Below are 22,457 nucleotides of genomic sequence, written 5' to 3'. Positions count from 1 at the left end.
CCGTCATGTCTGTTGCTGAACATCATATCAGTCTGTAAAGCTACAGTGAGAGACATCTGACTGCCCTACAAAGGCAAAGTGCAGCAACAACATATTTTGTCGAAATTGAGTTTAGACTGAAATTGGTCTTGATTACGCCTCCTTTATGTTGTGACAAAGCCTTAAGCTCCAAATGTGTTCTGTTTTAGAGACATTGCTATGTCAAATTTGCAGTCACTGCAATATCCAACCTAATACCAAGGCTATGAAAGCATTTTTCTCAGTTTCAAAGTTGGTGTAGTTACTGCGATTTGCCTTTGTAGGGCAACCACTGGCGTCTGTGCTGTGCTGTACTGTACTGTACTTGTACGCCTGTATATTTCCAATGGAGCACAGAGCCTTTTAAGGTGAATGGATCACATGAGAAGGGTCGTGAAAGTCACCAACTGTGGCTCTGGAACAGGCTGGTGTCATGGGTCTACCCACTTCTATTCATTTAGTTTTTTTCAATGGCGTTATTTAAAGACGATTGCTAGGCCTCAATATGAACTTAACTCCTATCTGAAAGTGAACAATAAGCAGCCTGGGATCAGATACAACAATTGATAATACTTCATACTTAATAATTAATTAAGTAATACTTAATAACACTGATTTCATATTTAATACTTAAAAGTTTAAAATAGATGACTTGACCATAACTCCTATAGCTGGCTGAAACAGCTGGATTCTGTCTGGTGAATTACTGTAAGTGTATTGTATTGGATTGTGTTTTGTAATTTTTGGGGCAGGTTGTCTACTGACAAAACATTTGTTTGTGCCCATCCGTTGCCCACCAACTGTTGGGTTAAGAGGGTAATTGGTCACTATGCCTTTGTTATAGATTTCCCTATGGGGACAATTTGCCGGCCCACTTTAGCTGCTCTGTCTCAGGACTTTATGGCTGATATAATATGTGTAGATTTCCTGGGCGTACGTATGCACACCATATCAGGGTAAAATAAGGTCACGAATTAAACTCACCACGCGCACGGCAGGCAGCCATAGCCATAAACGGGTGAGTCATCCCGGCCGGAGGATGATTTCATTCCATTACCCAGGACCTGCAGGAAGGAGAGGAGAGGAGAGGAGAGAGGAGAGAGGATCCCATCAAAGAGATTGAGGTGCAGGACAGGAAGGATTTTATTGGCCAAGATCCGATCACACACATGGCAGCAGTAGCCTATTTCAGAATATTTTTTTCCTCCTGTGTAGACTACTGCCTGTGTTCACATGAAAAGGGAAAAGGGAACATCGATTGTTTGAGGAGCAGAGAGGACAGTGCACATGGCTGAAGCTACGTTTTGAGATGTGGTTTTGTATGATCTCTAGTACTGACAAAACCAAAGATTGCACAGAAACGTACTCCTCCATGTGTTACAGCATCTCCACTTCAATTTATTCTGAACTGCACCATACACACATGTATACAAGCTATCTGCTATATTTGCTACAAACGACAGGACATATGCTAGTAAAAAAATATTTTGTAATTTGTACCTTATGGATTTTTTTGAAAGAAGAAATGTTCTACCTCTCTGTAACTGAGGGGATTGGTTGAATTCCACATACTTTTGTCTGTAATCATGAACAAACGTACACTTATTTATCCAATGCCTTGAAAACTGTAATGTAAATACAGAAAGTGTGCCTATGTATATTTATGCATTTCTACTCATGTAAGCTAATTTTCAATTCTGTACTGAATGTTCTCCTTGTGAATATTGGCGACAAATAAACATCTATATTTTGATAAAATACAGTCTTAAGCACTTTATACAGCTGCATGTAGGAAAGATTGGTTTGAGGGGTATTCCAAGCACCTGTCTCAGCAGTAAACCAAGTGAACCTTGAGGAAGTGGTAAATGATCTAATACAAGAGCTTGCAGTCCTCATATTCTCAACTAAATGACAGCCGTGTGGGCTATCTATGAACAGGTTTACATTTGTAGGTTAATATACCCATTGAAGAGTAAATTTGGCATGTCAGTGCATTTCTAAAAAGCACAAAAATTTGTCCTCAACACTGTTCCAGTGTAAGGCCTGAGTATTGGTCCAATCATTTAGTCCTGGTGCTGAATTGCAGCCTGGATGTACTGACTATTGTCAGCTAGATAGGGTTGCACATACTGTATCTAAATACAGTATCTACAGTATCTACAGGTCCTTCTCAAATAATTAGCATATTGTGTTAAAGTTCATTTTTTCCCCATAATGTAATAATAAAAAAATAAACGTTCATATATTTTACATTCATTGCACACCAACTGAAATATTTCAGGTCTTGTTTTGTTTTAATATTGATGATTTTGGCATACAGCTCATGAAAACCCAAAATTCCTATCTCAAAAAATGAGCATATCATGAAAAGGTTGTCTAAACAAGCTATTAACCTAATCATCTGAATTAACCAATTAACTCTAAACACTGGTAAAAGCTTCCTGAGGCTTTAAAAAGTCTCAGCCTAATTCATCACTGAAAACCGCAGTCATGGGTTAGACTGCTGACCTGACTGTGTTTAACATTGAAGTCAATGGCAGTGGCATTGCATGAGGGTTATGAAAGCCCAGATATCATTGATGCTTAGCTGTCAGCTGTTTTTTGTTCTTTGATCTGGTGACCCACGCTTCCTTCTTCATTATACTCCATAGATTTCCATACCAAGTTTTTGCATTTTTAAGAAAAAACATTTCTAATTTGCCAGACAGAACTTTCCATTGACTTTGAATGGGGTTTCATGTCTGGCAAATTAGAATTGATTTCAGTTGGTGTGCAATGAATGTAAAACATATGAAAGTTTATTTTTGTATCATTACATTATGGGGAAAAAATGAACTTTAACACAATATGCTAATTATTTGAGAAGGACCTGTACATACTGATAATGGATTACACATTCATGCATGTCTTCGTAAATTGGAAAATGGGACTGAATTAACAGTACTCACAGTGCAAGATGTGGGGGAGATTTGATTTGTACGGTATTTTAATGGATGGGGCCCATATGGTCTGCTTGTGCACGGTGCTCAAATTGAATATGGTGCCACGGTCCTTACTACGTGGCCATGTCCACGTTACCACATTACATGGATTCTACAGGCACTTTAAACTCAACTAAAGCCACTGTTTCAATTAGTGATGACACAACTGTTGCGTATCTTGCACATTTTTTATTTCCAATATACAATTTATGGTGTTCTGGGCATACATATGAAAAGCGCTTGTAGTTTTTAACATCAAAAACATGTATCACCTTTATGACAGTATGACGTTTGTCTTCTATGTGTATTTCATAAGGACAGGCTGGTGTGCTGAGGGCTGTTGAGGAGGGAAGTGATAACACATCTCAGACAGCTCCCTCTGGTGGTCAAGAGAAGAAGCGCAATAAACAGCCACTCAATCTTCCATTCAATGTCCAACTGCCCCCCCCCCCATTAAACAGTCGAACAAATGTAAAACAGAGGAAAAATCCTTAGTCCAGGCACTTCAGTTGATTAGGGCAAGAGCAATTCTTCTTCTTCTACTTCAAAAAACATGATTGCCAGCAGACACTGATGTCTGGAAACGAATAAAAATAACAAGTAACCTTCACAGTGTTCTCCGAGAAATCCTCCCATCTCAACTCCTCTTTGTGGCTGCTTTCAGGGACGCTGATAGCTTTGACCAGGCTCAGGATAAAGTCATCTGAAAGGGCCCCCTCCATCCAACACATACAATGAGGAAACAATTCTGGGCACCCTCTGTGCCTGGCCCTGGGACAACAGACCCCTTTGTCCCCTCCTGTCAGCTGTCCTGACTGCTGTAGTCGTTGTCTGTTTACTCTGGTTCTGTGTCCATGACCAGCGTGGGGAAGTATAACCCTCCCTCCCCCAGGAGAGAGTACTGTCCTCTGAGCTGGGCAGCAGATGAGGGAGGGGGACCAGCGCCCAGGTGATCCTGGAGAACCTGTTAAGAGGACATCACTAAGCATCAGACGTGGTGCACAGCACAGCACAGCACAGCACAGCACAGCACAGCACAGCACAGCACAGGAAGGAAGAGCACTGGTTGCTCACTCCTCCAAACCACCTACTGGAGTCAGGAATCAGACCGGCAACCCTGTACATGCATGTACACCAAAAGTGACCTACGCGATCAGAACGATGGAAGTCATTATTTCTCCATGGAGGGTCGGCGAAAAAAGAGGCCAAAGTGAAGCACCAGGAGTGAAACGACAAGGGCGACCGGTATTAAAAGTCAGGTAATATTATGGTAATGAGCAATGAAGTGATTCAGTGAATTCGAATTGGAATGTTCATATCTTTGGATGTCCTAGGTTGACAAGCCAGAGCCTTTATGTGAATAGTCAAACAGGTCAATGTCACATCCAGAGCAAATACAGCAAATTCATGGCGAAACTCCTTCGACCTTGGCTGCGCGGTACGGTAGGTCGTTTCTGGTGTACACACACACTAAGGCTACCAGCTCTACACCCTAACCACCTACCTATACCTAGAGTAACATCAGATTTCATGTCATTGTACAACACAATTCAAAGACCTATCTTTAAGCAATTATGATGCTGTGGCCTTGTTGTTGAATCATTCTGACTTAATCATAACTTTCTTTATTTTAACCTTTATTTAGCCAGGATTGCCCCGTTGAGACTGAGTGTCTCTTCTGAAAGGGGGTCCTGGTCAAAATGCCAAAAATGTCAAAAAGTTCCATTAATTAATTATTGTGGAATTCTTCACTACTACTTGAAAGCACGTAACTACCTTAGTACTACCACAGCCCCTTGAAAACATGTGGTGCTACACTCCTATGACATGATGACACAGTCCTTAGCCATTTGGAGATTGCCATTCTGGTAACAACAAACTTATAACGGGGCCCCCGTCTTAACACATTAGAAAGAGCCTCCCCCACCTGCTGCAGCTGTGTCTCCTGGTGCAGTAGGTCTACCCTGAGCCTCAGGTAGGCCAGCTCCTGGAGCTGTGCAGGGCTGGAGTAGCACACGGTAGAGGGTAGACAGGGCCTCCCGGGGCTCCCCCACGCTCCTCTCCTCCTCACCGGACACAGCGCTCCAGGCTCCCATCCATAATGCTCATCAAACGCTGGCACACATGGAATACACAATCATAGGTCATTACACCTCTCTGTGCCTTGTGCGAACTGTAGGTCATGATTTTACAGGTAGTTATTATAGCACATGCATGTGAAAGCATACATCATACCTTGGAAAACAAAGGAAAACACATACTACTCTGCGCTTCTACGACAATCCGGTGCAAAAAGTGTAGGACCAAAAATGAAAAAGCTTTTTTTTATCTCTTATTTTAGTACATTAGACTAACGATTCGGCAAAGCGACTTAATCAGTCCTGGATTTGTCGAAACGTTTAATGCACTAAAATATGTACGTAATGAAAAAAAACCTGTGTGATCCGTGTGGCACCAGATGTTCTTCCCTTTTATTCATACATACCTTACCATACATCTCTGACGATTAGCCTTACTGGATTTAACAGTCATGGTCATTTAATTTGATATTGAAAAAAAACCCCCAGATAGTTTGATAAGGAGGTTATTAAAGTAAACATCTGAGCTGAATACCAGTAGTGAGTTGTTGGATGCACACCAACACGCCCTTCATCCTCTCTTCCAGGCCAGGCAGCATTGCCAAAGATTCATGCCGTCGCCCCGAGCCTCCTTCCACATGAAAACAAACAAACAACAAAACACCAATAAAAGTCAATATCCCACATCCTCCATACGAAATAAATATAAAGTGTAAAGAAGATTGATGTACGTGCCTAATATTTCACATCTATGTATGTGCATGTGACATTGCATTGATCCTTTTCAGTTTTTTTATTATAATAAAAATGTTACATTAGTTTTCAGGCACTTGGTTGTAACAACTGACAATATAGAAAAATAATCTTTATATTGTAATAGCCTTATTGGTGAAGGATACACAGACACAGGACTTGAAGTTTCTCTTGACTTGACTAGAACATGGAACGAGTCATCACATGGAAAGCAACACTGAACAGAATGGCATAAGTACAAAAGTAACTCTATGGCCCGTAAGCCAGGTACTAAGCAGAGCCGTTAATGAATTATATATATACTCTGGTACTAAGGAGGTAGGGGTCCACCTAGTGGACATATTAGGTAATAAAATCCCATTTACTTCAAGATGCACACTGTCACCTCATGTTCCTCTTTTCTCAATATACAAAGCCAGTTGTTCCACAATCAGTCCCTCAGTCATAAGGTGCGTCTCTAATTTCTGCTTACCTAATAGTGTGTCAGTAGTAGTAGTAGTAGACTGGCTCACCTGATAGTGTGTCAGTAGTAGTAGTAGTAGTAGACTGGCTCACCTGATAGTGTCAGTAGTAGTAGTAGTAGTAGTAGTAGACTGGCTCACCTGAGAGTGTGTCAGTAGTAGTAGTAGTAGTAGTAGTAGTAGTAGTAGACTGGCTCACCTGATAGTGTCAGTAGTAGTAGTAGTAGACTGGCTCACCTGAGAGTGTGTCAGTAGTAGTAGTAGTAGTAGTAGTAGTAGTAGTAGTAGTAGTAGACTGGCTCACCTGATAGTGTGTCAGTAGTAGTAGTAGTAGTAGTAGTAGACTGGCTCACCTGAGAGTGTGTCAGTAGTAGTAGTAGACTGGCTCACCTGATAGTGTGTCAGTAGTAGTAGTAGACTGGCTCACCTGATAGTGTGTCAGTAGTAGTAGTAGTAGTAGACTGGCTCAGCTTGAGCCCATTGCAGTGACACTGCTGTAGTGCCCTACTGAGCTCAGTCAGACGGTCCAGCCTGGCACTGGAATCAACTGGGGGCTCAGGTGGCATCTCTGTGGCAAACTACATCATGATGAGGTTAAGAAGAAACATGCTCGCCTTTGAAACATTACCAAAAAAGGAAGAAAAAGAATTGGTGCCTGTGTGATGGAGTGACCATCACAAAGGTTGCGGGCATGTTCTCACAGTCCCACCAATTAGCTTGGCTTGGTCAGAGCCCCAGTTTAGTAACCAGCAAAGTCCAGGTTCGACATTTGATCCTAACAGACTTACTACACAAGAGGTAAAACAACATAATTCAATATACATACTGTATGTTGAAAATACAGGCATAGAAAGGTTAGTGCAGGTGAATAGACTAGAGTTAGTTTGTTGTGCAGGAAAAAGTGTCTCAGAAGAAGTACAGTCTCCATATAACAATAAAGGATACTGTACGCTGTAGCATCTGGGTGAAGTGCGCCTTCTCAGGGACGACTTGTGCACTTTTGGCCAACGCCTGGTCCCACAACCTACAATACCAACATTGGCTTTGACGTCATTAGGTTTCAGAAAAAGAAGAATTTATGATTCTCAAGTGTCCAATGTCTCTCTCACCTTCTCTGTTTGCAGTGCAGAGCTGACCAGGCAGGCAGGAGTGGATATGAGATCCTTAAAATAACAAATGATGAACTCCATGAACAGACCAGAACTCCAACACAAGAGACACAACACAGGCAAACTAAGTCCAGCTTAACACAGAAAAAAAAGTTATATTTCTTTCTACAATGTTCAAAGATGTTCAAAGATGGTGCTACGGTCAATCCCCAAATACAATATGGCTCCGAGTCCATTCCATGCCTGTGTTAAGGCACCATGCTTCAGCTATTCATCAATTCAAGCCCTACTTTCCAAACACAGCACAGCTGTACTGTAATTGTGTAAAGAGTTTCTCACCACATCTCTTCAGGAATGTCCTGAGAGTCAGCATCAGACTGCCCTCTTCCACACTGCTCACAGTCGTCAGAGGAGGAGGTTTTCCGTTGAGTACCCTGCTTGCTCTTGGTAGTCAAGTCCTTAGAGGAAGGTTTGTGAAGTGACGCCTTAGTCATTACCCCTGTATTGACAGGTAGAGTCCCCCCTGGCTTCGAGGCGATTCTTTGGGTCGGCTGACTCGGCTCTCTCCCCTGTGCTCCCCTGGCTGGTTGTCCTCGCTGCCCAGTGATGCCATGGGTGGCTCGCACACTAGCCTGCACCTTTGCTGTAGGCGTGGGTCTTTTGTTAACGTTATCCTTAGTACTAGACCGGCTTTGGGGTTTACAACTGGCTGAGAGAGGAGTCCTGCCTTTTCCTGTAGTGGTTGAAGCGTCTCCACTTGTGGCTGCGGTGCTTCGGGCCCTGAAAGCTTTCTGCAGAAGCTTCTCCAGCTGTTCTAGTTCTGGAGGCAACTCTGGTGCATTCCGCAAGGCATCTAATACCGGTGCAATAAAAAAATACACAGTCAACATTCATTCCGCATTTGTTGTTCATATCATATGAACAGTCACAAGGTGAATAGCAACAGTTTTACTATCATACTGTGGATCATCAGGTAACATTTAATGTGTTTTAGGTTGACATACATACCATCTGAAGCCGAACTGACTTGTGCCACCGACTCTTTCAAATGTTTAATTTTCCTGCAAGGTAAAGCAATTGATTGTTGATGTAGCATGATCACAAAATAATGAATAGCTACATAAAGAACAGCCTGGAAAGAACATCAAAGGACTCATACATGTGGGTCAGCAGATATCTGCAATGAAAGATGCTGTCCTTGGATTGAACCTCCTCGACTTCACATCGCCTTCGGGCTTCAACAACAATGTCCATTTTGGTGTGTAGATGAGACGGAAAGCAAACTCAAGAGCATCGGAAGGAAATATGAGTTAGGTATGGTTATCTATGGACCACAAACGCAAGCCCCCTTGTAAATAAAGATTGCCTGATAGACAGCTGATCTTCCTCCCGCATAAACGTGGCGGAAACGGTTTGACAGTTACAACCTTTCCTGGTGAAAGCTACGAGACACATTCCTATCTTAACATAGGCCTACTGCTCGTAGAAACATCGTGTCTATTAGCAAAACAAACTCTACTCAAAATACTCATGCAAGCAGCAAGTCCTCGAATTTGGCAGCAGCTATATAAGCCTAAGTGAAAATAATTACATTTGAATAACATGTAGTCGCCTTGCAGGTAGCAGCTTGCCTGCCGACTCACAAGTAGTGGTGGTGCTGGAGTAGAAGTTCTAGACGAGGCAGGCTTGTTGTTCCGACTTGTATGGCGGAAAACTTGAAATCGAGGCGTTCTGGAATTGATTTAGTTTGTGTTACCAAACGATATAGGAGTATGAAAAGTTTTCGAATATACCACTGTCATTTAACACAAACCCATAACAACTGTTGATACTAGACGTGCAACACTGCAACTAGTCAGGTCGTCGAACAAACCGCGTTCGCTGCCGCTGTCGGGCAGATGGTTGCTATCTCTCTCGCGATATCTCAACAGGTTGCTGTAGGAACAAGCAGACGCCATGTAAAAATGGTATTCCAATATGCGGACTCCCGTCCTCCACTTGTGCTTGTGTGGCCTCGCGTTTTTACCCTGGCTCTCACGCAGACCCTTCGTGCTTCGTGCATCTTCGTTAACCATCGTGAGAACCAGGTTATCGCGTCTTGCCTCCGCTGTCAGCCTAGCCACAACAACTTTTGGGGGACTGTTATTCATTCACCATCCGATTGCAAATGAGAAAATGACATTAGAAGTGCACTTTTGCAAGACATTGAATTTATTTTCTGTCGTCAGTGACGCCATCACGAGGTCTCAAGCATGCAAGGGAGGACTGGAGTCCGCATATTGGAAATTCGGAAGGCATTAAAAGTATTTTTTGCCAAAGGCTTTTGAAGGTTCAAGTTCAAGTTCAAATTATTCAATTTGTCACATACATAGTATTGTAGTAAATGATGATGGGATCATCAGCTCTGCACCCAAAGAAGTAAAAGTAAAAAAGAAATAAGAAATGGGCCTGGGCCTGAGTAAAAAAAACAAAAAATGATAAGCCTATCAAACAGCTTCCTTGGTGACCATCCTCATGTGACACACTGCTCTCACTATGGGCTACTTGATTCATGTGTGAACCTTTGGTGTGTTGTGTGGATTCATGTGTGAACCTTTGGTGTGTTGTGGATTCTTGTGTAAACCTTTGATGTGTTGCATGTTTTTACCAGCTCAGAGAGCTCTTGACACAGCAGGGAATAGATGTGACCGGGATACGACTGCGGAGACTTCATCAGAAGCAATCCTGAGAGAGAGAGAGAGAAGGAAGGGAGGATGAAGAGAGAACAACAGACAGAAGAGAGGACAATGAGAGAAGGTGGAAGGGCGTAGGAGATGATGAAGAGGAGGCTGGACACTTAACACAAAATACCACTCATATAACTGACTCATGGTGTAGGAAGAATCATATTAAGTAGGCCTACTTCAATAAGTAATTTGTTGTGTGCGTGTTCAAAGTATGCCTATAATAATATATTAATTAAAGGTATACTGTGTACTGTAGTAGGATTTTGGCCAGAGTAGGTATTGCAACTATAGGCCCCTACTGATCATTGAAACTGTGCTGCCTATTGTGAGTAGTAGTATGACCAAAGTACCACAAGTTTTGCTGCTTAAAATTTCGGGTAATTCAAAATGTCGGACACGGAGAAGGTCCCCCTTTTCATGTTTGAAAAGAGCAATTTTCCCAGTCATAATGAATACTTACATTTTGATGGTGAGTTTTCATGGAGAAGGTAACATTTGTGAATGGGCAGCATGAATTCTGGAAATAAACTGCAAAAATATTGCACAGTGCACTTTTAATTATATTTTGTTTTCTATTTCTATAGTTGCATTGTTTACAATGCCACAATTAAAGAAGAAAATGCATGAGATTATTTGTACGGTATGAGCAGACTGTAATCATTAACGATGCTACTATGTTGCTATAGCCCAGTGGTTCCCAGATTTTTTTCAACGGGACCCCTTTTTTGACTTAAGAGTATTTTCGCGAGTGTTTCATGATTGTTTTCCAGGATCATGGATTTAGGCTACTGTTGATTCCTTGAAGAACATTTTGACTAATTTGGATGTATGTTTTGTGTTATTGATAAATTGATATATTGAAAGACCCAGCGAAGATCTTAGCTTGATCTGAGCACATTTACGCATGGCAGAAAAAAACCAAAAACAAATTCAATTAATGGGACACAATCTCCATACTGTATGTTTTTAGAATAAGAAAAACTTGATAATTAGTGTCATTGTCAGTGAGAATGAAAGAGAGATGTCTAATTTTAAGAGGGAGGCTAATCATTTTGTCTTCAACTGTAATAAACGATGGATCTTTGCCATGTAATAAATGACACTATAAATACACTATATATATTACAAAAAGGATTCGCTCACCTGCCTAGACTCACATATCAACTCGAGTTCCATTCCATTCCCAATCCATAAGGTTCAATGTAGTATTGGTCCACCTTTTGTAGTTATTACAACTTCAATTCATCTGGGAAGGCTGCCCACAAGGTTAAGGAGTGTGTTTATAAGAATTTCTGACCATACTTCCAAAAGTGCATTGGTGAGGCATGTTGGTTGAGAAGGCCTGGCTCTCAGTCTCCGTTCTAGTTCATCCCAAAGATGTTCTATCCCCTCCCCCCCGTATCCTGTATGGCTATGAGTAGGCCTAGGTCATTTCCCAGCCAAACTCAGTCTCTCTCCCCTACTCATTATTTCCGGAATCATTTGTACATGCAACTTCACACAACAATATATCACTTGATGTATACTAAAATATCTGGAGTTGTTTGTTGTAATTTACATGAGGTCTATATTTGCCAATTATAAAATATTGCTAGACTTCAAATTTGGCACTTTCAATGTAAATGATCACAGCCTTGACGCAGGCATCATCAATTCAATAACACAGGTGGTACATAGATTAATATTCTTTTTATTATTGAATCCATGTCTATGTTGCATGACATGCGCATGGAATGATCTGTTACAATTTGGTCACATGAGGAAAAACAAACAAACAAACAATAGGAACAAAAAGCAGAACACAGAAGAGCCTTGAAAGGCCATTATGATAAAGAGGGCACAATAATCCAGCGAGGACCTTTTCTCCAGGCTTTTCATTTAGATAATTTACCTCTTAACTGGTTTAACTTTACTCCCGAACCAGCTTCTTTGTATACCCCTAATAACAGCCTACTAAAACCCAGTGAGAACCTGGCTTTCTGTTACACCTGAACTATGGCTACAACAATGTCAGTCTTCATCATCAACAGATGCAAGCAACATGGGAGAAGGCAGACATGGATGTAATGCTGGGAGTGTGAGGGTGGTGTGGGCTCCAGATTGGGCAAAAACGCTAGTGATGGTCGTGTCTATGTTTGGATTACCGGTAGTTTAGATTATGTGAGTATCCAGGATTTTGGATTATCTGAATTGACTGTTGAGGTATCTGCAGTACCTTGAGGAAGTACAAGGTGATGGGGACTTCATGTGATGAATTATTGTATATATTCCACATGCTTGAGCTATGTGGTGAAGTATGATTGTATATAATGAGCTGGAAACATGGTTTCCCTTTTATCTTTTCAAGTGCAGTAAAAGCCCCAAAGCGACATATTTACAAGATAATAATGATCCTTTTACGAAAACACAAAAAATATAGCAAGAAAGAAAGAAGGAAAGAAAAAAAACATAATTCCCTGAGTCCAATAGATTTCGTCTTCTCTTTGATTGCTTTACTCGATGGGCTACGAGGAGAAAGACCTGATCTACTTCAATCACTGCAGTGAAGAGAGGAGGTCAGAAGGTGCATTGTACTTGTGCAACATTTCAGGTTATCGCAGTTGTATTGGTGCCAGTCCCGGGTCCAAAAAATGGTACGCGTTTAAGTAATGGGTCCACAGTACTGTATTGGTTTAAGTCCCACAACCACAGTACTGTACTGGGTGCCAGTCCCTGGTCCAGTATTGTACAGGTTCAAGTCCTCTATCCACACAGTTGAACTGGTACAAGTTCCAGAAGCACACAACTGTTTGTGTGCAACTCTGAGAAGCACAGTACTGTCTTGGCTCAAGTTCTACAACCACAGTACTGTACTTATGTCAGTCCCAGGACAACAGCAGCAATGCTCAGCATCATCATATTGGACCCGGGTCAGTACCGGGCCAGCATTGCTCATGGCTCAGTACCGTAGCAGTACTAGTTAGACCAGTGGCACTTTCAAAGCAAAGGCACTGCTGCATTTTAACACAAACTGGAGAGTGATTGGTAAAGTGATTGTAATCTTTGTAAACACAGTATACAACATGCACTCGAATACACGCACACTCACTCATTCACACACATACTGTACATCCATGTGCACACACAGACATTTAAACACACACTTGCTCAGACTCAGTCAGACACACACACACACACACACACACACACACACACACACACTCCTTTGCGTTACGCTGACGGGAGGCAGTATCGGTGGAGTGTTTGTTTCTTTTTGTGGCTTTGTTCTTTTTGTACTCCACTCTGTAGCCCAGCAGGAGGGCCACACGCACAAACGCACACGCACACGCACACACACACACACGGCCCCCTCTTCATTTGCTGCGCTCCTGCTGGTACTCGACACACACCCTCCATGTGTCCACGCTGTGTGCCAGCAGGATGGCCTCTGGGAACCACTGCTCCACCTCTGGGGACGCGTCCAGGTCCTTACGCTCCATATAGGACACCACCGTGTCCCTCAGACTGGAACACACACGCGCGCACACACACACACACACACACACACACACACACACACACACACACACACACACACACACACAAATGGATGACACAGTTTAATTGCACTATGTATACTGCACAAATACTGAGAGACACGCCCTGTCAATACATGCTACAGTAAATACACATACACACACGCGCACGTATGGAGTGAAAAAGTGGACAAAAAAGTTGTGTATTCACAGCAGGAAAGTCTTCCTTGCATATTTGGGATATGTGTGCGTCTTCGGTTGGGGTTGTATTAAAATAAATATTTGCAAATCCTAGAAATGAGTCCATTTGTTCTTATAATGGGTTGTGCCTTTCTTGCATTTGAGAAATTTGAATTCATAACTCGTATTCACATTTGCGAATGTAATTCCTAACTTTTGTGAATGTAATTTCTGACGTAACTTTTCGATTTGTATTTGGACAAATATCAAAGACACAACCCATTGTAAGTACAAATGGACTCATTTTTAGGATTTGCAAATATTTATTTCACTACAACTACAACCAAAGACACACATATCCCAAGGATGATGGATGACTTTCCTGTGAATACACAACTTTTTGTCCACTTTTTCGCTCCATACGTGCATGTGCACACACACACACACACAGACACAGACACAGACACAGACACAGACACACACACACACACACACACACACACACACACACACACACACACACACACACACACACACACACACTCCCTCACCCCCAGTCTGGCCTGAAGAGGTCTTTGTCTGACAGGCCCTTCAGTTTCAGCTGCAGGAACTCGTGCATCTCCAGGACAAAGCTCCCGGCCCCGCCCTTCGCCAGGTAGCCAATCAGCTGCCTCCGTGCCTCCTCGTCCAATGGCAGCTTGTAATCATCAGAAACGCCCACAAATGGGTCCTGCAGCACACAGAGACAGACAGACAGACAGACAGATAGACAAACAGATACATACACACACGGTATAAATTCAGGCTGGTTTACTGGTAAGCACTGTGTAACTGCTGTGGGAAGGGGCACCAGACAGACACACACACACACACACACACACACACACAGACACACAAAAACACACACACACACACACACACACACACACACACACACACAGACACCCACACACAGACACACACCCACACACTTACCCTCTTGAGGCGCAGCATGCTCTCTGACTTGAGTGAGGAGAGGAGCTGCCAGAGTGCCACAGCGTGCTTCAAACTACACCTGCTCAGAGCCTGAGAGAGAGAGAGAGAGAGAGAGAGGGGGGGGGGCATCACAATTAACTTGCAGTACTTGAGATTGGGGGGTATCTCCCCTCCCCAAAATAAAAACAGTCAAATTATACCAAATATTCCCAGTTCCACCCCCTAACAATACGCTATTACATGTCGACTACTGGCAATGGTGTGTGTGTGTGTGTGTGTGTGTGTGTGTGTATGTTACCTTGAGTATGTGTGTGGGCAGGTGATCTCCCATCTGCAGTGTATCCTGTAGGTAGGTGCCCAGCTGTGTGTGGGGGTCGGCGGGGGTGGTTGCTAGGAAACCAAGTGAGAGTTCCACAGCCCCCAGCGCCTCACACACCTCACTGAAGCCCCCCAGCTCCCCCGTCACCGACGACAACGTCAGGGAGGGCAGCGGCTCCTGAACGCACACACGCGCATGAACATGCACACGCACAGACACACGCACGCACACACACGCACGCACGCACAAACCGAAAGATTGCTTTGAATTACAGGAATTACTTTTTGGGAATGATGCACTTGTTGACACAAATCAACAGTTTGAAGAGGGTTTTAGTCGTGGTTTATTTTGCGCTAGGAATTAAAGCATTTTCAAATTATGTACCAATAGGTAAAGCCATAAATCGTGTTTCTCCAAGACTCTATGTGTACACACACTGCCACTGTCAGAGCCTCACCTGGGGGACTTTGGCTTTGACGTCTCTGAAGATGTTCTCATAGTTCCTGTCATGTCGGTTGACGAGTGTTGGTATTCCCTGTGAATCATACGGCAGTAAAGACATTGCGGCACCAATGGTATGTGAACTATGAAGGCTGGGTACACTGAGGTAATTAGGTATCTGTGTGTGCAAGTCACAGTAGAGTTGGGGGGATATTGTCTTGAGAGAGGACTGTATTGTCCCTAACATGGTGCTTGTGGCTGAGGGTGGCTGTTTTACTATCATTATTATTTCTTTAATGATTTTTTTGCCTTTGTTTTTAATGCCTTTAATAAACAGGACAGTGTGAGATGGTGACAGGAAGCGAGTGGGAGAGAGAGAGAAGCCAGCAAATGTTAGCATGTGGTATTAACCTGTGAAATGACCAGAACATTTGTGAAATACAAGTTGTGTGACTGGCTTGAGAGAGAGGACTCTACAGTCCCTTACATGGGTGCATGAGGCTGAGTGAGGCTGTGTTTGAATAAGAGAGAGATTAAGAAGTGTGTGCTGTGTGGCTTGTGAGTGTACTGTCTGAATGTGTGTGCGTCCTTACGTTCAGTGTGATGCGAGGTTTCCCCTGTAAGAATCGCGTCAGCAGCTGCTGCTGTATCTTGGGTAGATCGTAATCGGGCAGGGCACCTCCTGCTCCTCCTCCTCCACCACCTCCTCTCTCCACGCTGTATTGGCAGTGGGACAGCACAAGGGGCAGCACGTCTCTCTCCACATCATAGCGGATCACGTGCAGCTCACACAGGTCTGCCGGGCTCACAGTGTAGCTGTCACAATGACACACACGCACACAGACAAAATAGCGCGCGCGCGCGCACACACACACACACACACACACACACACACACACACACACACACACACACACACACACACACACACACTAATTAGGACATGTAACGTTGTGAATAGGTATTGATGAGGTATTTGATAAAAATAGGACTTTCGTGATGGTGTGTGTGTGTGTGTGTGTATACCTGGTCTCCTCTCCGGTGTGTTTGTCAGTGGTGTACACCATGTCGTTGTGCAGGGCGATGAGGTAGCTGACGAGTGCTGTGGAGCAGAGGCCCAGGCCCTGTCTACGAGGCAGCAGCACCTGCAGCTCACTCTCGAGGTCCAGGTCTCGCTCACAGTACTCAGACGCCAACTGGATCTCTCCTGCAAGAACACACATGCACAACAGACACACACACGCACATGTTCACAGACACACACACAGTCACAGACACAGATACACAGACAAACAGACACAAGTAATCAGACACGAACGCAAACAGACACACACACACACACACATTTTATGTCCACAATGCATAATATGTACATAAGGACATACATGTTACAGGTACGCCAATGCTCAGTCATGATCCACCAATGCAGGTCTCAAAGTTACAGCAGTTTTAAAGATACTGTACAAACAACACCTTCTTCTCCAAATATGGTGGCTATCAGTAATGGAAGATTTTGAACAATATTTAGCAATTTGCTGTGCCTTTGCTTTCCAACCATTGATTCTCAGACCCCTAGTGAGGTAAGAGTGGATCTCAAAGTGACACCCCGGGATTGTTGACGTAGGCTACCAAAAAATCCGTTCACTTGCACTAGCCTAGCACCAGTGACCTCTGGAATTACAAGGACTGCTTGGAATATCAAAAAAGGTGTCTCCAAGTGCCTACAAGACTCTGACTAACTAGGAAATAAGGATGTAGTGTCAAAAATCCTGGAGTGTCACTTTTAGACCACCACCCTTATCCATTAGGCTATGGCTGACTCTAAATTAGACGTGGGCGGACCATGTACTTTTTGTTTTACATAATAAATTGTGTTAAATAAAGATCTGTGTACCGTTGATGGCCAGAGATTGACGAAGCTTGTTCCATGTCTTCAAGAAGATGTCTATCCGTCTCTTGTACCACGCAGCTGTGGGGAGAGAGAGAGAGAGAGAGAGAGAGAGAGAGAGAGAGAGAGAGAGAGAGAGAGAGAGAGAGAGAGAGAGAGAGAGAGAGAGAGAGAGAGAGAGAGAGAGAGAGAGAGAGAGAGAGAGAGAAATGGTATTACAATCTGAAAAATAGGCTATGGGTTTCCCCCAAAAGACCCTATTACTGTGACTAGTAGACTGAGGTGTTGCATGTAGCCCCCACCTGCTGCTCTCTGTCCCTCCAGAACATCACTATTAAACCATTTAAGCCATTGACCTTGGCGCCTGGAGCGACATACCAGGTAGACGCAGCATTCAGGCTCTAAAAATATGGGTGTTAGACCTGAATGAACACATTCTAATGCAAAATGAGGGTCCTAGCGTTTGAATGCAACTAAGCTCATGCTTTTATGTGCTTCAGAGGATGAGATATTTAGGTTTTTGAAGGCTGAGGGCACCTTTTCCCAAAAAGGGTTTAGGCATTTAGCAGGTGTTTTTGCAGGTACCTTAAGCTTAATATGGGTTAACTGTGTGTGTGTGAGTGTGTGTGTGTAGTGTCTGCCTGACGTGCTGCATGCAGTCCCCACCTGCTCTCTGTCCCCCCAGGAACAGCACTATTACAGGGTTCCCATTCAGAAATAAAATTCCATGATTATCCATGACCGTGTGTGTGTGTGTGTGTGTGTGTTTGTGTGTGAAGTCTCTGCATGTAGCCTCCACCTGCTCTCTGTCTCTCCAGGAACTGCCGGATGGTTCCCGTGGTGAGGTCCGGAGAGTTCTGGAACTTCTTGACCAGGTCTCTCTGCAGCACCAGGATGTCGGGCAGGTACCTCACCGAGCGCAGCTCTGGCTCCTGACACACACACGCACACACACACACAAACACACATACAGATCCCCGCACACACACACATGCACACACAAGGATAAAAGGTTTCAGAAATGAACACAGTAATGGAAACCATTTGGAAAATGATTTGGAGAGAGAGGGACAGGGACACACACAAACACATTCACGCACACACACACACACACACACACACAGTGTTAGTTCCCTTTACACACTGATAACCAGAGGTGTGACCAAGTCACTAATGTGCAAGTCACAAGTAAGTCTCGAGTCTTTCCACTCAAGTCCGAGTCAAGTCACAAGTCAAGACACATCTGACCAAGTCAAGTCCAAGTCCAAGTCGTACCCCAGCCAAGTCAAGTACAAGTCCAAGTCTCATTTTTTTTCAAGTCCTTAACAAGTCACAAAGGGATTTTCTATTTGCAATCACAATTTCGATCATAAATTCATTAGTATAATAATGAGACCTGAGTAAAAAGATGACAATTACTAAAACAGTTGCTGAGAAATCAGTCTAAACCAAACTACTGCTTGTGCTGTGTATGTAAAATGACATTTAATTTCATATTTTTTTTCACATAAAAATACATTTCATGTGAATTTGTACTTAAACAAAGGAGCAACCGTATGCCAAATATTTACTGTCCAGTGGGAAAATAGTCCTGTTTGCAAGAATGTGTGTGTGTCCGTTCCATCATCTGATGGCATAAACCTATCCCACTACTCCACCCTGGTCTTGGTGGTGGGCCGGTCATATCTAGTCAAGGTTGTAAGTTATACAGACTCTAGCATCATAACGCTAAGGACAGGACTATGGTTAACTTTTTCACTAGGAGCACAGGCAGGGCCGCTGACAGCTTTGGCTGGAAGGTTTTGTCAAGACATTAGGGGGGCATATTACACTTCCGACCTGAAAACGTGGAAAACACACTTTCAGTGTACTTTCTTTGAGTTTACCCACAAAGGCCAAGGGTGAAAGTAGTAGCCTATTCATGTCTTACAGGTGCTACCCACCCTCCCCCTCTCTTTACTGTAGTGTTACACTCGACTAATGTAAACATTTTGGTTTGGCTTTAAAAGACGCCATTTTCCCTAAGGTACCATATTAAGCTCACCATTCTCATCAAGATATGACATACAGCAGGGGTAATCAATTTCTTTTTTTTTTAAATTGAGCCCAGTGTGTGTGTGTGTGTGTGTGTGTGTGTGTGTGTGTGTGTGTGTGTGTGTGTGTGTGTGTGTGTGCGCGTGCGCGCATGGGGGGTGGGGCTACACATGTGAGACAGGATGATGAGTTAACAGCACAGCTCAGCAGGCAGCCCTGTCTCAGCTGGTCCATGATGTTCACTTCATCCCATTATCTGTGAACCAAAAGCTGAGCATTGACAGTGTCATAACTGTGAACCCACCAAAGAGCACATGCATGGTGCAGCACTAGGCTATAGTCTGCTGTAGGCTACGTGCCAACAGTATTTGGCCTAGTAGACTCTTGTCCATATGGGCTAAGAGATGGGGACAAAGTAGGCCTAGTTAGTTGGATTAAATTCCTGGTAAAGTAATGATGAATTTCCTGAATTTCCCCCTGGGGATCAATAAAGTTACTCTACTACTCTCTACTCTACTATGAAGCTGATATCGGCATTGTCGCTTTCCCCCTCACATTCTCCCCGCAATGGCCCATCACCAACCATTTTTACTGCGTCACAGTCCAAGTTAACTAGAACTTCGTTTGCACAGCCATTAATCCACGTATATTAGGCTACTAGACTATTCGCCAGCACGCTGTCAATTAAACATGGCGTTAGCGCTGCAGAATGTCAGTTATGGCAACGAGGCAACCTTGTTCTTCGCTTCTACAGTGTAGAAAGAAGGAAGGTGTGTAATGCCCTATCCAACATTTCGCTCTCATTTTCCCGAACGAATATGCGCCTCGCGCCATGCTCTCGTCTCCCTGTTCTCCCCAATCGCCCTCTCCTCCCCCACAAAGGCACTTGTATGCTGTTCATGCCTCTTCAAAAGGAAGTTCACCGTCCAGGTCATAGATTGTAGCCAAACAAAGTTCTGCTTCTATGTTTCCTATTTTTTGTTAATTTGGAAAACAGGGTTACATCCCAGTTCTCCAGTGCTGGCGTCGTGTAGCTCTAACGTGTCATTTCCAAGCAGCGACAATTGCGACTCCAAACTCCCCCAACATACCAAACAAAGCATGTAGTTCGAACCAAAGAGGCTTGAGACAAGAGGGCTTACTCACGTCATAACAGCGTAGTAGGAAATGATGGCGAGGGGAGTACGGAAATGTTATTCATTGTGGAACAGGTCATAGGACAGCGTGAATGTCTGTCAGCTGTCCTTAATTACCCCCAGCAATTACTGCTGACCAACAGCTGCCGTTACTTGGCCACAAATTATCCATCATGGTGTCGCCCCCACTGACCATGTGCAAGGGAGTACGAAAATGGCATCCATCGCACCCCCTGACCAATGACCATGCGCAAGGGAGTTAATTTTCCATCCACTCGTGATCTCAGGCAACGCCCCCGTACTACACCGTGGCCAATGCATTCCCCGCCAAGAGATTGTTCTTTCTCTTGAGTTTCTTTGGTTCGAACTGTGAGAAACATAAAATAAAGCGGTGTCGACAGATACAAGGTTCGCGCGCGCAAGGATTGTGCTGGGAGCAGCACGCGAGAGGGAACATGCTTTTTATCCACAGGAGCCGACCCATGCCCATGTCTTGCGCTGCTCAGCAGTAGCTTGCAACCTCTACCTCGCATTACATTTAAACTTCACGATAGGCTGCATTAAAGATTGCGTTTCAACTGTGGCTGACATGATAGTGTGTCAAGGCTGAGTTTTAAAACTTCCAAGGAACAGGTATGGCATTATCTTACCATTTGACACATGGGACACTGCTACTCTGTTTTCAGCTGGCTGAGGCGGTATTCCAGGAATCAAAGATAGCCCTGATGTCCTTAGAAATGTTTCGATTCAAGTCATCGAACAACAATCAGTGAGGTTCGGGGCGCATAACTTGTTTATAGCCCTCAAGCGCAAGCTTCGCGGGAAGCAATGTTGCTTGCGCTTAGTTTCTTCAAAGTTTTTCCAATAGCAAGTATTCCTCATCTCGCGCCTTGACCAATTATTTGACAATTTTGGTCGTTTGTCTTGTCTCTTTGCAAGACTGTCATGAATAGGCTAAATTATTTCCCTTTGGAACCATTCACCCAGCATCTAAAGTAGGCAACCGGTGGAGCTCTTTTGATGGATGCAAGACCAAGTGTTCTCTGCTCGCCTATTTTCGATTGCATGCTGGAAGACTAAGACATGTATAAACGTGTCTTTTTGTATTGATTCCAACAATCAAGCGATGGTGGCTGGTCAATGCAAAGAATGTTACCGAGAGGTTATCTTTCTAGACTGAGGAGCGCGAGCATAACATGCATTTTCATCGCGTGGAGTTGTGGTCGTGAAATAGCCCTGGGATATCAAGCCATAGCCTACGGACACATCCTGGGTTGGGGGAAACTTAAAAGCAGGCCATATTCGTAACGTTTACCTTGCCACATATCCATCATAACGTGGTGTTTTCCGCGATGGTGGAAATTGTTCGCAAGGCTGCACTCACTTTGAAGTGACTGACTCGCAAGCATAGTGTGTGGGAGCGGAACATACTGTAACAGCCTTCGGGGACTGAAGGCAAGCGCATTCATGAAGGACAGGGAAAGCAAAACGGATAGGCGTCCTCTTTTATAAAACAACAATAGATTAAGTCCTGTGGTTCGGTTATGTCAGCAGTGTGTGCTTTTTTATTTCAACTGCTTAAATAGCCTAATGTTCAACAATCAATGTCCATCACCATTTAGCTAAAATATTTCTAACAGCTTGGTTCTCACTGAATTTATGTCGTAAGCGAGGGGCGAGAGAGCGAGAGCTTCACGTGTGTAGCCTACAGACGTGTTGCACATCACAGCGCCCCACCACACACACTTCCTACAACATTGATAGAATATTTGTTGATCACAGTGCAAACTTCCATAGCCTACCCTATTAAGAATGCAAAATGAGTTGGGGCTGAGAGGGAGAT

At 43.7% G+C, this 22,457-nt stretch overlaps 3 protein-coding genes across 7 annotated transcripts in view; all 3 read right to left on the bottom strand.

Annotated features, from left to right (window-relative positions):
• Positions 1–3,370, bottom strand: part of ccnf (cyclin F) — a 32,593-nt gene extending 29,223 nt beyond the window's left edge. Inside the window, exons 1-3 of one of the 2 annotated variants that reach the window (XM_063219876.1) lie at positions 3,272–3,370; positions 1,519–1,596; positions 1,003–1,082 (exon numbers count right to left, since the gene is read on the bottom strand). The gene's annotated coding sequence lies outside the window, so the exon portion shown is untranslated. Of the gene's footprint in view, positions 1–1,002; positions 2,146–3,271 lie in introns of those variants that run through there. The other variant, XM_063219883.1, reaches the window with a different exon arrangement.
• Positions 3,371–3,833: 463 nt separating this feature from the next.
• Positions 3,834–10,263, bottom strand: LOC134466004 (uncharacterized). Of its 4 annotated transcripts, none has more exons than XM_063219905.1 (11): positions 9,214–10,263; positions 8,992–9,131; positions 8,560–8,683; positions 8,409–8,461; positions 7,740–8,253; positions 7,401–7,454; positions 7,237–7,315; positions 6,719–6,869; positions 5,613–5,708; positions 4,927–5,114; positions 3,834–3,963 (listed from the first exon to the last, which is right to left on the bottom strand). In XM_063219905.1, exons 2-11 carry the CDS (start codon positions 9,002–9,004, stop codon positions 3,835–3,837), a joined length of 1,401 nt encoding a protein of 466 aa, XP_063075975.1. In that variant the 5' UTR covers positions 9,005–9,131; positions 9,214–10,263; the 3' UTR covers position 3,834. The 4 variants fall into 4 exon arrangements, with proteins under 4 accessions (XP_063075975.1, XP_063075993.1, XP_063075980.1 ...); XM_063219923.1 differs by having other exon boundaries at positions 9,044–9,131; XM_063219910.1 differs by having other exon boundaries at positions 9,274–10,263.
• A 1,537-nt stretch (positions 10,264–11,800) lies between these two features.
• Positions 11,801–22,457, bottom strand: part of rnf213a (ring finger protein 213a) — a 72,274-nt gene continuing 61,617 nt past the window's right edge. The window contains exons 61-69 of the mRNA XM_063219867.1: positions 18,244–18,376; positions 17,451–17,525; positions 16,583–16,763; positions 16,150–16,372; positions 15,573–15,650; positions 15,095–15,292; positions 14,797–14,886; positions 14,373–14,551; positions 11,801–13,630 (exon numbers count right to left, since the gene is read on the bottom strand). Coding sequence (XP_063075937.1) covers positions 13,480–13,630; positions 14,373–14,551; positions 14,797–14,886; positions 15,095–15,292; positions 15,573–15,650; positions 16,150–16,372; positions 16,583–16,763; positions 17,451–17,525; positions 18,244–18,376 — 1,308 coding nt within the window. The 3' untranslated portion in view covers positions 11,801–13,479. The remainder of the gene's footprint in view (positions 13,631–14,372; positions 14,552–14,796; positions 14,887–15,094; positions 15,293–15,572; positions 15,651–16,149; positions 16,373–16,582; positions 16,764–17,450; positions 17,526–18,243; positions 18,377–22,457) is intronic.

Source organism: Engraulis encrasicolus, chromosome 2 (assembly GCF_034702125.1).
Source record: "Engraulis encrasicolus isolate BLACKSEA-1 chromosome 2, IST_EnEncr_1.0, whole genome shotgun sequence".
NCBI lineage: Eukaryota > Metazoa > Chordata > Actinopteri > Clupeiformes > Engraulidae > Engraulis > Engraulis encrasicolus.
Note: the sequence above shows the minus strand (reverse complement) of the source record. Positions and strands in the feature narration are given on the sequence as shown.